Below are 15088 nucleotides of genomic sequence, written 5' to 3'. Positions count from 1 at the left end.
CCATACCATATATACGGTATAGTTATACCATATATACATGGTATAAATAATCAAATATTACTCAGTCATCAAAAAAGATGAGATCTTGCCATTTGTGACAACATGGATGGACCTAGAGTGCATGATGCTAAGTGAAATAAGGCAGACAGAGAAAGACAAATAATATGATTTCACTTACATGAGGAATCTGAAAACCAAAATAAAGGAAAAACAAACAAACAAAAGCAGAATCAGACCTATAAATACAGAGAACAAACTGCTGGCTGCCGGAGGGAAGGGAGGTGGGAAACGGGCAGAATGGGTCAAGGGGAGTGGGGAGGCCCAGGCTTCCAGTTATGGAAAAAATAAGTCACAGAGATAAAAAGTACAGCATAGAGAATGTAATTAATAGTATTGCAATACTGACACTTCAGAATTTGTCCTATTAAGAGAGAAATAAGAGGATACCACTGACTGCTCTATTCAGCATCACATAGTGACAATCCTAGCCAGTGCAATAAGAAAAAGAAAAAAAATAGGGGTTCCTGGGTAGCCCAGTCGGTTAAGCGCCTGAGTCTTGGTTTCCATTCAGGTCATGAACTCAGGATTCATGAGATCGAACTCCGTGTAGGGCTCTGTGCTGACAGCTTGGAGCATGCTTGGGATTTGCGATCTCTGCCCCTTTCCCTCTCCCACTCGCATTAGCACTCTCTCTCTCAAAATAAATATACATTTTAAAAAGTTAAAAATATAAAAATAAAAAAGGACGGAAAAAATAATTGCTATATAAAGATTGGAAAACACAAGTTTTTAAATTTTTTTTAATGTTTTATTTATTTCTGTGAGAAATAGAGACAGCATGAGCAGGGGAGGGTCAGAGAGAGAGGGAGACACAGAATCTGAAACAGGCTCCAAGCTCTGTGCTGGCAGTCAGCACAAAGCCCGACGCAGGGCTTGAACCCACGAACTGTGAGATCATGATCTGAGCCGAAGTCAGACGCTTAACCGACTGAGCCACCCACGCACCCCGACACAAGTTTTTTAAATTACAGATGATGTGGTTGTCTAAACAGAACAATAAGAGACTTTCAGACAAGCTATTACAATCCACAGAGTTCAGCAAGTTTGTTGGAAACAAGGTGAAAATACAAAATCTGATACTCAACAGTGATAAACATTTAGAATATATCAAAGAAATCAGATTGCCAGGAGTTTTTTCCACGGATCTTCAAATCGTAAACCTAAAATTCATACAAAAAAGTAAAAAGCCAAGACAGGCTAGGACAATTGTGAAGAACAAGGTGGTGGGAATTGCTGAGCCACATATCAAGTTTTACCTTAAAGCCAAAGTCATTAAACATCTGGTATTAGAACAGAGAGGACAAATAAGTCAATTGCACAGAATGGAAAGTCTAGAAAAAGTCCATACTTACGGGGAAACCTGGCTCACGTCAGAGGTAACATTACAAATCCTGGGCTGGGAAGGCAAATAATGGTGATGGGGTAGTCTGCTATTCTACTGGAATAAAAAAGTTAGGCTCTAAAATCAGATCATCTATAAAAATAAATTCTGACGCTTCAAAGCACCTAAGTGCGAAAATCAAATTGGTAATATTTTTAGAAGACAATAGGATTAGCTTTATAAATTTAGAGTAAGAAAATTTATCTAAAATAAATAATAAAGAACAATTCATAAATTAAAATATTGAAAAATAAAACTACATCAAACTAAAAAACCTTTGGTTCAACAAAAGACGTCAAACGCAAAGTTGAAAGACACATTGCATACTGTGACAAGATATTTGTGAAGCATGCAACTGACAAAGGGTTAATATTCTAGATTTATAGAGATGCCCACAAGTCCATTTTAAAGCAAAGAAAAAACAACCAAATAATATCAAAGTGGTCAACTACTATTAACAAGCAATTCACACAAGATGAAGCCAAAATGTTTAAGAAACCAAAAAGAAAAAAAAATTATCCTCATTGGTTATCAGGGAATTTCAAATTAAAAAGTGGGATATAATTTCACACCCATCAGATCAGCAAAAAGTAAAAAATAAGGCACCCTCAAGTGTTAGTAAGACTATGGAACAATACAAACCCATAAACTACTCGTATGAGTGTAAATGAGTGGAAACACTTAGGGGCACAAGCCGACAATATCTAGCAAAGTTACAGATGTACACACTCTTCAATTCAACAATCCCGTTTCTAGGAATTTGCTCTAGTGAAATCTTGGCATGTATGGGTATGGGAAATGTCCAGGAATGTTTACAGCAGCTATGTTTACGATGGCAACAATTTGAAACTTTTCTAAATTCCCATCAACAAGAGAATGACTATATTGTAGTATATCGTACAATGGAGTATTCTATGCAAGAGGTAAAATGAAAGAACTCAAGATATGGCAAAATACTATAATTAAAATTTCAAAACATAACATTCGTGGGGAAAAAAGAATCTATACCTTCCACCATCATTTATATATTCCTTGAAAAAATGCCAGATGACATTTTATACACACACACACACACACACACACACTGTGTGTGTGCAGAAATATTATAAAATATGCAAGGTCGACAAACCTTAAAATCAGGGCAGTGCTTACCGCCTGGAGGGAGGGAAATAATTATCAGGGAGCTTCCACTCTATCTTCATGATTTTATTTCTTTTAGGTATCAAGCATGGCAAAATCTAACAGAGCCCGGTGGTGTTTAACATGTAATCCCGTGTTTTCCAAATATTTGAAATATTACACAATAAAAATTAAAATAGTTTCTACATTAAGTATGTCTATGAGGAAATTAAGGCTTTTTTTAATTCATTCTTACTGTTAGGGAAACACAAATAATGAAATTATTGTATAATTTTTTTCATCTCTAGCTTACATTTGTATAGAATTTTTTAAAAATTTTAATGTTTATTTTTGAGAGAGAGAGGCAGAGCATGGGCAGGGGAGAGGTGGAGAGAGAGGGAACTGGAAGCAGACTCCAGGCTCTGAACTATCAACACAGAGTCCTACGCAGGGAAGGGCTCGAACTCGTGGACCGAGAGATTATGATCTGAGCCCAAGTCAGATGGTTAACCAACTGAGCCACCCAGGTGCCCCAAATCTATGTAGAATTTAATAGTAGACAAAACATTTTTTGGGGCGCCTGGGTGGCTTAGTCAGTTAAGCGTCCGACTTTCGCTTAGGTCATGATCTCGCGGTTTGTGGGTTCGAGCCCCGCGTCGGGCTCTTTGCTGACTGCCAGCTCAGAGCCTGGAGCCTGTTTCAGTCTGTGACTCCCTCTCTCTCTGACCCTCCCCTGCTCACACTGTCTCTCTCTCTCCTAGAAATAAATAAAAACATTAAAAAAAAAAACCTTTCTTCCTATGACCTATTTCTTTTTCTGTCTTTGCTTCTTTTAAGATGAGAAACTTGCATTGAAGAAGTTGAGGGGCGCCTAGATGGCTCAGTTGGTTAGGCGTCCGACTTTGGCTCAGGTCAGTATCTGATAGTTCTGAGTTTGAGCCCCGCATTGGACTCTGCTAATAGCTCAGAGCCTGGAACCTGCTTCAGATTCTGCGTATGTGTGTCTCTCTCTGTCCCTCTCCCTATCGTGCTTTGTCTCTCTCATAAACAAACAAACAAACAAACAAACAAACAAAAGAAGTTGAACTAGCCAGGAACGTGATCAGCTGAGGTCTGGAACCCACTGATATTTCTATATGCTGATGCAAACACTTGCTTCTCTAATTTTAATTTATTCCCTCAGTTTCCAAACTTGGGGTCCCTCCAGGTGAAAGTAAGATTCATACGATATCTATTGCATTCCCAGATGCCATATCCAGCTCAGTTAAAGGTGCACTTGACATGCTTACAAACTTGTCATCTGTGTAACTGAATCACTCCTAAAATCAAACGTTAATACCCATTGTCTCTGCACTAATTAACTCCTTTCTCGATATTTTGTTACCACCATAGAGGCTTATATGGTTTATGAGGCCTTTTTTTTTTTTTTAATGTTTTATTTCTGAGAAAGAGAGGCAGCGTGAGCAGGGGAGGGTCAGAGAGAGAGGGAGACACAGCTGTCAGCACAGAGCCCGACGTGGGGCTTGAACCTACAAACCGTGAAATCATGACCTGAGCCGAAGTCGGACGCTTAACCGACTGAGCCACCCAGGCACCCCGGTTTATGAGGCCTCTTAACAAACAGGGCAGCAATGAGGCAGCTAAGGTTTGGGATAAAATAGTGTTCATGAGATCCAGAGAGGCTGCTGGATTCCAAATTGTGGTCCAACAAGTGAGTAACCAGAAAGCACTCTTGTCGCATACTTTACACTTTGGAGAACTCTAATTATCAGTTTGGGGCACAATTAGGAATGTGTTTAGTGGCATTTATTAAATGAAACATGGCCCACGTATACTTAAAAGCATCATTAGACTAAATTAATACAAGATGGTCCTGATACCAAATTAATAAAGGACTCTTAAAATAGATACTAGTCTTAACCCTCTTTTCTACTCAATTTCAACTCAAATGTTTATGATCTTACAGATTCAAAGTAATTTGCCTGCTTACTTACTTCAGAAATGAACACTATTTTCAAAGGATGGATTACGTTTCATTTTCCTTTTTCACATTTTTCAATTGCTCTCTCACCCACGGGCAGAGCCTCAGTAACACAGAGAAGCTCTGATTTTTGTGATTAGTTCTCTAACCCAACTGGTCACCTTGACTCTTTTCTATGCCACTGAGAATTCATGGTATTTGGGAAGGTGTTCTAAGAGACGCACTGCTGATCATCCAGGCTTTAATTATCATCTATTCTCTGAAATCCCATGCCTTGAGTAGAACATAGCTCTAGAATACAGGTATGAAGAGCAAGAAAAATTCCCAAGGAAAGGTAGTTGAGAATCAGCCCAAGTCTCCAAGGTAAGGATAACATATATAACTTGGAAATACATCATTTGGATAATAGGTAATTGGCGACAATAGGGAAAGAGTAGAGAAGTTGGTGGCAGCGATGCCATTAACATTAACAGACCCCTTAATATATTATGTTTAGTAAATCAGCTTAGTCCTGGTACTTAACTCATATCGATGGATTAATTCCTTCTTCTAACATTTTTAATAGCCACAATGGCTATCAATTACACGGTAAATGATGTTATATGTTTTTTATGCATATATCTAGTGTATGTAGTAATACTATAAAATATGCATTTGAATATGAACTTGAAAAACATACTAAATTATATTAATTATAGTTGGGATCTAGAAACAATATATAAAATAGGGCTAATATTAGGCCTGAAATTTCTTGTGCTTTTTATTTATTTAAGTTCCAATTTCTTATGTAAAATTATTTTTGTGTTTAAAACAAAAATGGGAGCAGCGGAACTCCGCTCTCAATTAACACTTATTTTTAAAAGTTGGTGGAAAACACATTTAGAGAAAAAATACTTTTCAAATCCAGGGCTTCAAAGGGTAAAAAGAAAGGTTTTTGAATTATTTCAAATATATTACGATTGTCCCACTATTCTTTCAAAGCCTTTAAAATCACCTCTTTGATATTCCTTCCCTAAAAGTCTAAGAGAATGAAGAAAACAATGTAATCTAGGTTTAAATTTGGGTTTCTCCTGTGTTTCAGATATTTATGTTTGAGCTTTCTCTTACTGACAAGCCACTTAAAGGGTTAGTGTTACTTTGAGGTTTTATCTATGAGATTCGTGTCTTTGGGGCTCATTAAGAACATTTCCAAAGATTACAAAGTCAATAACACCTAATTGCTGGACTGTGAGAAAGGTCTTCTTGAGTACATAAAATCTGTGGCGGTCCACAATATACAATGGGTAGTTTAGATCCCAAATTTTATCACAGTTAAGTAGCAAACAAATTAATAATGTTAGCTGGGCTCTCTTGGGATAATTACGACTGCGTAAAAAACAGCTCTGAAATTTTGCAGATAGCATCGTACCTATTTTTTGTTCTCTGATATTAACAAAAATGTATTTCTACTTTTTTAGCTATTTGTCTCTTTTTCTATGTTGCATGCATGACTCTCTCTTGTTCTCTTTAGAGGTTTTTGGACTAAAACTTGCAATGTAACAAAACATTATTTTCAATCTGCGTAGAAGACATGTATCACCTGATATAACATTATTTTAAACTGTATTTTGTGTTTTATTTCACTCTTGGCAAATGCCTACTGTATATTTTGATACTAATGGTCAATTTTATTCTCATACTCCTGGCTGGTTGAAAGATAATTACTGAAGAATTAGAGGGGAGACTAGTTCTTTTATTTTTTTTATTATTAAAAAAATGTTGTTTTAATGTTTATTTATTTTTGAGACAGAGAGAAACAGAGCATGAGTGGGGGAGAAGAAAAGAGAGTGGAAGATACAGCATCCAAAGCAGGCTCCAGGCTCTGAGCTGTCAGCACAGAGCCCGATGCGGGGCTCGAACCCACTAACTGTGAGATCATGACCTGAGCTGAAGTCAGACACTAAACCGACTGAGCCACCCAGGCGTCCTGAGACTAGTTCTTTTAAATCACCAGACTAGCCTAGTGCCGAGGACATTAGGACTCTTGTGTGCTGGGCTAAAAGGTAAGTTCGCAGACTTTATTTGGGGGACTTGGGATAATGTGATCAACAGCTCCGGAGGAAAGGTAAGGAGAGGGATTCGCTAGGCACGTATCATGTAGCTCGTGTCATCCTCATCACAAAGCCACGAGGCGGGGTCACCAGCCCCACTGTACACAGCAGAGGGAACTGAGATGATGTCAGTATTAAGTGGTTGGAACTGGGAGGGAACTGAAGTCTGTCGGCCTCCATGGCCTCTCTCTCACGTCCCATATTTTCCCATTGTGTGTCATTGCGAACGGGGCTCATGTCGTGCATGAGTCTTGGGGAAAGTCAATATAATTGGATGGGGACAAGCCAGTGCTCTGGGGCCACACTGGGTTTGAATCCAGCTGTGCTATTTGTGGTATGACTCTGGTAGCCTAGAAACCCCCTCTGTACCCCACTGTCTCCTCTGTAGATGAGGGGAAAAGCAAGAATGCCAGCCTCTTAGGGCTGTGTGAGGACAAGAGCTAAAATGCAAAATTTATGATAGTACCTACTTCCACTAAATGTGAGCCATACCCAAGTATTAGAAGTATCCTGGGGTGTCAAAGTTCAACCTAATAACCTCTTAGGTTCTTTGCTGTAACACTGAGGATGCTGTTACCACAGAGGCCAAATATTCAACAAGAATTTAAAACATTAATATTTGATTTACATGTTCTTAAAAATGGAATACAACAGTGACTTTAAAGAGTTTGACTTGGGGCACCTGGGTGGCTCAGTCGGTTAAGTGGCTGACTTCAGCTCAGGCCACGATCTCATAGTTCGTGAGTTCGAGCCCCGCATTGGGCTCTGACAGCTCAGAGCCTGGACCCTGCATCCCATTCTGTGTGTCCCTCTCTCTCTGCCCCTCCCCTGCTCATGATCTGTCTCTCTCTGTCTCTCAAACATAAATAAATGTTAAAAAAAAAAAACATTAAAAAAATAGAATAAAATAAAGAATTTGACTTGGGGTCTGACACCAGATAGGTTACAGTTATAGAAAACCACATGTTATAGAAAATCACAATGTAGCTTAACTCCTCTTTGATAATGTATTTGTGAATTTGTGCTTGAAAATACTAACACTGTATTGAACTGTTTCCTGGGGGCCTGAAGGGGGTACTCAAGCATCTGAAGTATCTGAGAAACTTGGAGTGACTTGTTTCATGAAGATATTTTGGCCCTTTGAATGTCTAGTGTGAGTACCACCCAGTAGCTGTAACCTGTGTGCTAGTGAGATCCATTCACTCTCTGAATTAGCAAGTTTTCCTCCTGGCACTCATGTATTCGTTTCCATTCATTACAAATAGAAAATCGGAGGGGCGCCTGGGTGGCTCAGTCGGTTAAGCGTCCAATTTCAGCTCAGGTCATGAGCTTGAGGTGCGCGAGTTTGGGCCCAACATCAGGCTGTGTGCTGACAGCTCAAAGCCTGGAGGCTCCTTCAGATTCTGTGGCTCCCTCTCTCTCTGCCCCTCGCCTGATCACACTCTCTCTCATTCTCAAAAATAAATAAACATTAACAAAAAATTTAGAAAAAAAAAGGAAAATGTATTTCTAGTAAATTTCAGGTTAACTGGATTCCATTTAACCAGAAACTGTCGTTAACTGGATTATTTCCCCACACTATCTTCAAAGGGAACACCACGGCATGTCAAGCTGTATCAGAGATTTAGTAGGACGCAGGTTCAGGGTTTCGTGCAGAGGTATTTGGTGTGAACGCTGTCACACACATCTCCAGTGCAATGCAGATAAATGTTCCAATTGATGGCAGAGCTGTGTGGAGTACTGCGAGACTATGGATCATAAAAAAGCATTTACATTGGATTTTATTCAGGAAAACAAAAGAGCAGATTAATGAGGAGTAGAAATAACCCTGCATTTTCAGGGCTGAGGAAAGAGAGTGATAGAGTTTGTTTTGGCTGGAGCTACCTTGTATTCTAGGTGGCCATCAGGTTAATTTGTACTACTTCGAACGGACGTTTGAAAAATTGAAAATCAATTTTTGGATGCAAAATCGTCAACTGAATCTTCTGGGGAATGGAATGCTGCCGTTAATTAAACTCTCTAATTAAAATGTCAGGCAACCCACAGGTTCCAAATTCAACAGTCTAGATTTTTTTTTAATAAATCCTGAGAGTCTCTCTTACCCTAATACACTATGATGTTTTAAAAGTAACTTGCTGTGTGGGTTGGAATTTCCAACAACTCAACAGACCTGATCTTACTTAATTGATCTAACCTTATTTAACTGCAGATACCTTTTAAAGGTTGCCACTCTGGGACACCTGGGTGGCTCAGTCTGTTAAGCATCTGACATTGGCTCAGGTCATGATCTCACAGTTTGTAAGTTCGAGCCCTGTGTCAGTCTCTGTGCTGACAGCTCAGAGCCTGGAGCCTGTTTCGGATTCTGTGTCCTCTTCCTCTCTCCCTCTGCCCCTCCCCCACCTGTGTGTGTCTGTGTGTGTGCGCGCGCGCGCTCACTCTTTCTCTCTCTCTCTCTCAAAAAAAAAAAAAAAGCTCATAGCTGCATTCTATAGAGTCAGGTGTTATATAATATAAATGGCAGCCCAGGGGGCAGACAGCACTATGACTGTTGGAAGAGTTTTCTGTACTCTGGGCAGGTGCATCTAAAACAGATACTACCTGCACTATAAGCACTACAGAAAAAAACCTCTCTGTCGCACAGTAGCCCAAAAGCAAGGTTCCTCTCTGCTAAAGCATGATGTAGGTTTCAAAAAGTAGATTTTAAAATTAGGGCCCAGGGTTTAAAAACTCTTATCACACACACCTCCCTTCCATAAATATTCATTATAAAAGTCTACTTTTAAACATTCCCAGACATGGAATGTCTACTACCCCCTTTGGTTATGATCATCAAACTGATAGAATTCAAATGAATAATGCCATGTTTTGTTAACCTAACTTGTGTATTAGAGAGGAGGAAGCATGGTTATTTCCTAAAGACTTACAGAAGCCCATGGACCAAATATACTTCTGGTTCCAAAAGAATTCAGTTTGAAACCCTGTCAAGACCCATGGGAGATACAGTATGCTAAAACAGTCCTACTTTTCTTCTGGTTCTTAAAATTGACCAATGGGAATTCAACAGGAGCTTCAAATTTATTGATAGCTTAATAACATAGAAAAGGATTCCAACTGAGACCATTTCTAATTTTGAAGTACGATTAAATTCATTTTCAATTAGCAGTGATCAATCATCAGAAATGCACAGTAGCATTCTTTTATTCGGCATATCCAAGTATCGGTTTTATAAACTGGCTGAAAAAAAGTATCCACCCAGAATTCCACACTCCTCACGATAACAGTGAGAAGGAAATCTCAGTCTGGACTAAGGGCCCATTCTGCGTGTGAACCTTTTTTTTTCCAACAATAATGATACTTACCTTTTGATTCAGGGGATAAATATGTCTGATCACTGACTACATCCGTGTCTTTGTTGCTTAGCTGCAGGTAAACCGAAATGTTTCATTACTGAGGGCAGATAATAGCAACTAATTAAATGTTTAACAGAGAAAAAAAATAAGCTACTCACCACAGCTGTATAATCACTTAATGAGAAAGTAGGATCTGTTGTCAGGTTCATTTTAGACTGCACAAACAAAGGCTTTAATTTCTGAAAGGCACAAAAGGTATGTATTATATTATCAAGAGGAAATGATTATGAAGTCAAATGATGCAGGAGGTTCTTTGGCCCTTAAGTAACCAAGATCTGAAAACTGAGGTTCTGATTTATTTGCTTAAATATGGCTGGGGAAATCCTTTCCTTGAAACCCATGCCATAGACAGACCCCTTCCTTATTTGGACTACCTTGAGAGAAAATTCAAGAAAAATGTTTTCTTCAATATCTTTTCTGACTCTTCTTCTTTTTCTTTCTTTCTTTCTTTTATTTGAGTACAGTTGATACACAACGTTACATTAGTTTCAGGTGTACAATTGAATGATTTAACAAGTTTACACATTATATTATACGATGCTCACCACAAGGATAGCCACACTTGGGCCCCTGCTTCCACTTCCTTTTGATGATCTCCACCCCATTTGGGGCTTAAAATTTNATGAGAGCACTGGGTGTTATATGGAAACCAAATTGACAATAAACTATTTAAGAGAGAAAAAAGTAAATAAACTTAAAAAAATAAAAAAAAAGAATTTGTAACTGGCCAGGTATCCAGGCTTGTTCCCAGCACCTCCTAGCTCTGGGAAGCTATGGCACTGGGGGTCCTGATTCCCAGAGACTGAATGGTGAAAAACCAAAAACCGTCTCTTCCAGGAGTTCAGAAGCAGCAGCGAGCAAGCAGAATTGTCACTAGCATCATATATTGCAAAATAAATTATCATATTAAATGTGTACAGGTGAAAAGGACCAAAGGAACATGACACGTGTTTATCAAAAAGAGAGGTCTGAGATCTACAGACTTATGTGAGTTTTCCCTATTCAAATCCTCTCTCTTGGTGATTTGTGTATACATGTCTGCACACAGGTGTGTTCATACGGATTTTTCTATTCTCCACAGCCCAGTCCCACTGTCTTTTTGTTACCACCCCAAGGAAATGATTTAAATATTTTATGTGCATTTTTATTTGGATATGTTCTTGCAAAAACACATAATTTTGTGGATGCCTTTTAATTTGCAAGTGGTGCTAGGTGATATCCCATTTTGTTGAATCTAAGGCATGGTTTTCTGGTATTTTAACATCCTTAAAATTGGGATGCATCTTGCAATGGATGGGGTGTCACAGTATAATTGGCAGCAACTTTCTCTTTTAGAGACTTAGAAAGTCTTGAAACAATGTTAAGCACATCTTAGATTCAAAGTGAAGGGGCACCTGGGTGGCTCAGTCAGATGAGCGTCCAACTTTGGTTCAGGTCATGATCTCGCGGTTCGTGAGTTCAAGCCCTGCGCCGGGATGTGAGCTGACAGCTCAGAACCTGGAGCCTCCTTTGGATTGTGTCTCCCTCTCTCTCCTTGCCCCTCCCCTGCTCATGCTCTGTCTCTATCTCTCTCTCTCTTTCAAAATAAATAAACATTAAAAAATAATTTTTTTAAATTTTTTTAATGTTTTATTTATTTCTAGGAGAGAGAGAGAGAGAGAGAGAGACAGCGCGAGCAGGGGAGGGTCAGAGAGAGAGGGAGTCACAGACTGAAACAGGCTCCAGGCTCTGAGCTGGCAGTCAGCACAGAGCCCGACGCGGGGCTCGAACCCACGAACCGGGAGATCATGACCTAAGCGAAAGTCGGACGCTTAACCGACTAAGCCACCCAGGCGCCCCAAAAATAATTTTTAAAAAAAGCGAAGTACAGAATACCTTGTGTGTTCCCACTTCTCTTGCTAAGTATTAAGTGGTTTGAATAAGTACTATATTTTTAAAATCCATTTATTCTGCAACATATGCCTAAAATCTAGTACTGCACAGTATATAGTACTACCTAATACTGCAGGCATGTATCTGCCTCATTTTGCCCCTCTGATCATTAAGGAAGTTCAAGACACACAATCGTCTGTCACCAGCACCATTTCATAGCTTCCTAACCTGCTTCTCTGTCCCCCCCCCCATGCCCCTCCCCACCCTCCAGAACTGCCAGAGCTGCTCCTTTAAAACGTTAAGTGAGGGGCACCTAGGCGGCTTGGTCCGTGAAGTATCCAACTCTTGATTTCAGTTCAGCTCATGATCTCGCAGTTTGTGAGATTGAGCCCTGTGTCAGGCTCTGTGTTGATAGTGCAGAGCCTGCTTGGGATTCTCTCTCTCTCTCTTTCTCTCTCTCTGCACTCCCCCCATCTCCACTCGCTCTCTCTTTCAAAATAAATAAACAAGCAAACAAGCAAACAAATAAATAAATATTAAAAGAACTACTCTTGTCAATGACAACAGTGACCTGCATAAAATGTTAAGTGAGACTGTTTTATTCCTCTGCTCAAAACTCTGAAAGTCTCCCAATTTTACTCAGAGTTTTTAAAAAAATCAAAGACCTATGATCCCTTTGACCACATGCTTTACATTTTCTCTCCTTGCTAGTTCTGCTACAGGCATACCAGATACTTTGTTGTTTTTCAAGCATGCCAGGCACACTTCCATATTAGAGCGTTCCAATGGTCCTCTCCATGTCTAGGAAATTCTCCTAGGTCCTTCGCTCAGGACCATCAAGTCTTTCATGAAAATGGTAAAAGAAACCAGTGTTAAATGTATGCCCGCTGGGAATTTACATTTTAATGTACTCTAAAGTCTCGTACCTTTAAGCGTGAGTGTAGGAGAAAGTGTAACCTCTATGAATTGGTTGAAAATGGTAAAAATCCTGTGAAAACTGGGGTCAGAAATACGTGCTGAGCCCATCAATCTGCCTTCCAACTGTAAATGTGAAGGACACATGCAAGCAATACACAAGAGAATGCAGTTGATAATATTGGGTTTCACCACATCTCACCCTGTCCAGGATGAGAAACAAATATATAAAATAGGAACTATGAAAACACTGTAGAATCAGTTAAATGATATACTGAAATCAGAAGAAGTATATACTTTTAAAAAGATCTATGAAGAGATCCAGATGAAAACTTCAGTAAGCTTTCTGGGCCCACCAATGGAGTACAAGTATATAATGGTTCCTAGGAAACACAGGCAGCAGTCTTTGGAAAAGAATCCGGTAAGATAAAATGCAAAGGAATTATGGATGTGACATGGAAAGATTACTGGTGGTTAAAATATAAGAGCAGCATTTAAATCCAAATAAAATTTCCACNTAAAAAAAAAATTAAATTAAAAAAAAAAACAAAAACAAAAACAAAAACAAATAAAATTTCCACTTCTTACATACTTAAACGTAGCCAGAAGCTGATAAAAAACCAAAACCAAAACCAAGAATGTTTGTGTCTCAGACTAAGGGAAGGTGGAATCTCAAGCCTTCCATCCTGGAGCTCTGATTCACCTTGAAGGCATTCGTCAAACTTACTGAATGAATGCAAGAGCTGTCAAAGGGTCCCACGACTCTGGAGCCTAAGGCCCACCTAAGATGTGTAGTCACAGCACCCATTCCACTATAATCTGGGACCATGAGGCTACAACCACAGTAGGGGTTCAATGCAACTTCAAGAAAGAAAGAAAGGTTCTCCCAAGCAGTTCACAAGGAAAATTTGCAGGAAGTAAGAAATCTCTCCTGAAAATTCTTAACCTAGTCCATGTTGTTTGTAAGCTGACTTCACACCTGGAGTCTGAAACACCATAAACTAAAAACATTTAATTTAGTGGAATACTATAGTGATGGTGCTTATGGTGATTGAGAGAAGCACATTAAAATCTTTAATGTAAGAGTTCCTCTTCAGCCCAGGCTTCATTTTTTTTTTTTTTTTTTTTTTTTTGTTAAAAAAAACTACAAGGAAAGTGACCAGCTCATNTTTTTTTTTTTTTTTTTTTGGTAAATAAAGCTTCAAGGAAAGTGACCAGCTCATCATCAAAAATCTTTATATTTATCATAAGTGGCTGCCAGCAGAAATGAAAGTGTAGAATTAGACCCTCTAAATCTTCAGACACAGGAATTTTCAGTCATAGAATATAAAATCAATGTGTATTATATATTTCAAGAAATAAAAACAAGAAGCTTGATGATGAATAGTAAACATATTTGAAAAACAAACCAAACAAAATTTATTTGTGCGTTTCTTAAAAATGAGAAGTATAATAAGTGAAATTAAAATTCAGAGGACAATTTCAACAAAGCTATATACATATATATACACTGAAAGATAGAATGGGACATACTATTTAGAATGCAGCTCAAAGGTGGGTCAAATATTAAGGAAAAAATATGGAATATAGAGGTTAGAAGGACAAGGTATAACATATTTAATCCAAGTTTCAAAAGAAAAAGTAGGGTTAAAGCAAAATATAAATAGTGACTGAAAACTTTTCAGAACTAATGAAAGAAACCAATCTCCACTTTCAAGAAGTATAATGAATCTCTAACAGAATAAACAGAAGAAATCTACAACTATACACATCATGGTGAAACTGCAGAACATTAAAGAAAAAGAGAGCTTAAAAGCAGCAACAGACAAAAAACAGATTAACATTAAGGAAACCACAGTTAAAAAGAGCAAAACTCCCAGGGGGCCTGGGTAGCTCATTGGGTTAAGTATCTAACTTTGGCTCAGGTCACAATCTTGTGGTTCATGAGTTCAAGCCCCATGTCAGGCTATCTGCTGCCAGCACAGAACCTGCTTCATACCCTCTGTCCCTTTCTCTCTCTGCCCCTTCTATGATCATTCTCTCTCTCTCTCACTTAAAAAAAAAAAAAAAGCAAAATTCTCTACTAACAATGAAATCTAGGAGAAAATGGAAAGATATGCTCCATGTGCAAAGAGAAAGTATCATCAACCTAAAATCTTATACCCAGCAAAAATATCTTTCAGTAGCAGGGGCAAAAATAGACTTTTTCCATGAAGTGAAAACTGAGAGTGTTAGCCATGAGCAGATCCCCACTTAAGAA

General features: G+C 38.7%; 1 protein-coding gene across 1 annotated transcript in view; it reads right to left on the bottom strand.

Moving 5' to 3' along the window:
• CUNH10orf67 (chromosome unknown C10orf67 homolog) overlaps positions 1 to 15088 on the bottom strand; it is a 168688-nt gene that overhangs the window by 14544 nt on the left and 139056 nt on the right. Inside the window, 2 exon segments of the mRNA XM_077772452.1 lie at positions 9991 to 10051; positions 10140 to 10220. Of these exon segments, the coding sequence (XP_077628578.1) occupies positions 9991 to 10051; positions 10140 to 10220 (142 nt within the window).

This window comes from Crocuta crocuta, unplaced genomic scaffold (assembly GCF_008692635.1).
Source record: "Crocuta crocuta isolate KB4526 unplaced genomic scaffold, BGI_CrCroc_1.0 scaffold96, whole genome shotgun sequence".
NCBI classification, from domain to species: Eukaryota; Metazoa; Chordata; class Mammalia; order Carnivora; family Hyaenidae; genus Crocuta; species Crocuta crocuta.
Note: the sequence above shows the minus strand (reverse complement) of the source record. Positions and strands in the feature narration are given on the sequence as shown.